We start from the raw sequence: 1082 nt of genomic DNA on the forward strand, positions 1-1082 counted from the left end.
TCTCTCTCTCTCTCTCTCTCTCTCTCTCTCTCTCTCTCTCTCTCTCTCTCTCTCTCTCCACCCCCTCTCACTCTCTCTTTCTCATTCGCTCACTCTCTCTCTCTTTCTCTCGGCGCACTCACAGCAACTCTTTTTTTTCTTCAGAGTCAATTACATGCCACACAGTTCTGTGTGCACGCGAGGCATCTCGGTTGTCTGCACACTCCCCGAGCAACCCAGTTTCCTTCAGCCTTAATTACACTCCACATGCACAGTTCTATACAGCAACTACAACATCCCAGCTTCCTGCAACATTACGCATTACAGCTATATTCAGCCTGATAAGTACTACTCGCTACCCCCCCCCCTCTCTCTCTCTCTCTCTCTCTCTCTCTCTCTCTCTCTCTCTCTCTCTCNCCGCGACGACACCCGCCCCCACTCGCCGCCACCAGAGAGCGCCACCTCACCTCGCCGAAGGCGCCGCGGCCGATGACCTTGAGCGACTCGAAGTCGTCGACGCCGAGCGGGATCGCTTGAGTCGCAGGAACTCGGTCTCCTTGGCTGCGTGCTGCGACCGCTTCTGCTGCTTCTGCTCCTCGCTCAGACCCTCCTCGCTCATGGAGTTCTCCAGCCGCCGGATCCTAGAGAAGAGAGGAGAGAGAGAGAGAGGAGTTAGTAACAATCAGTATGTGCTTACACTGATACATAGTTACACCCCTCCTCACTCAGAGAGTTCTCCAGCCGCCGAATCCTAGAGAAGAGAGGAGAGAGCGAGAAAGAGAGAGAGAGAGGAGTTAGTGAAGGCCAGTATTCTTACACTGCTATCCTTACACTCAGGCTCTACATCAGGGGAAGACAGCAGGAGGACTTGCTACCCTTACAGCAGGGGGGGGGGGAAGACCGTGTTCGTGATAGCTAGTATCCTTATAGTTATATTGTGACCCTTAATTACTGCTCCGCGTACACGGCTACATATCTATACCCTCTACAGCAGGGGAAGACAGCAGGAGGACTTGCTACCCTTACAGCAGGAAGAAGACAGTGTTCGTGATAGCTAGTATCCTTATATTGTGACCCTTAATTACTGCTCCGCGTACACGGCT

The 1082-nt window shown here is 53.0% G+C and overlaps 1 protein-coding gene across 1 annotated transcript in view; it reads right to left on the bottom strand.

Annotated features, from left to right (window-relative positions):
* The window catches only part of LOC106812467 (serine/threonine-protein kinase 38-like), a gene marked incomplete at its 5' end in the record, with an annotated part of 10221 nt that extends 9601 nt beyond the window's left edge, over positions 1-620 (bottom strand). The window contains 2 exon segments of the mRNA XM_014816352.1: positions 447-502; positions 505-620. Coding sequence (XP_014671838.1) covers positions 447-502; positions 505-620 — 172 coding nt within the window.
* Between the last annotated feature and the right edge of the window lie 462 nt (positions 621-1082).

The sequence above is a fragment of the Priapulus caudatus genome, unplaced genomic scaffold (genome assembly GCF_000485595.1).
Source record: "Priapulus caudatus unplaced genomic scaffold, Priapulus_caudatus-5.0.1 Scaffold652, whole genome shotgun sequence".
NCBI classification, from domain to species: domain Eukaryota; kingdom Metazoa; phylum Priapulida; class Priapulimorpha; order Priapulimorphida; family Priapulidae; genus Priapulus; species Priapulus caudatus.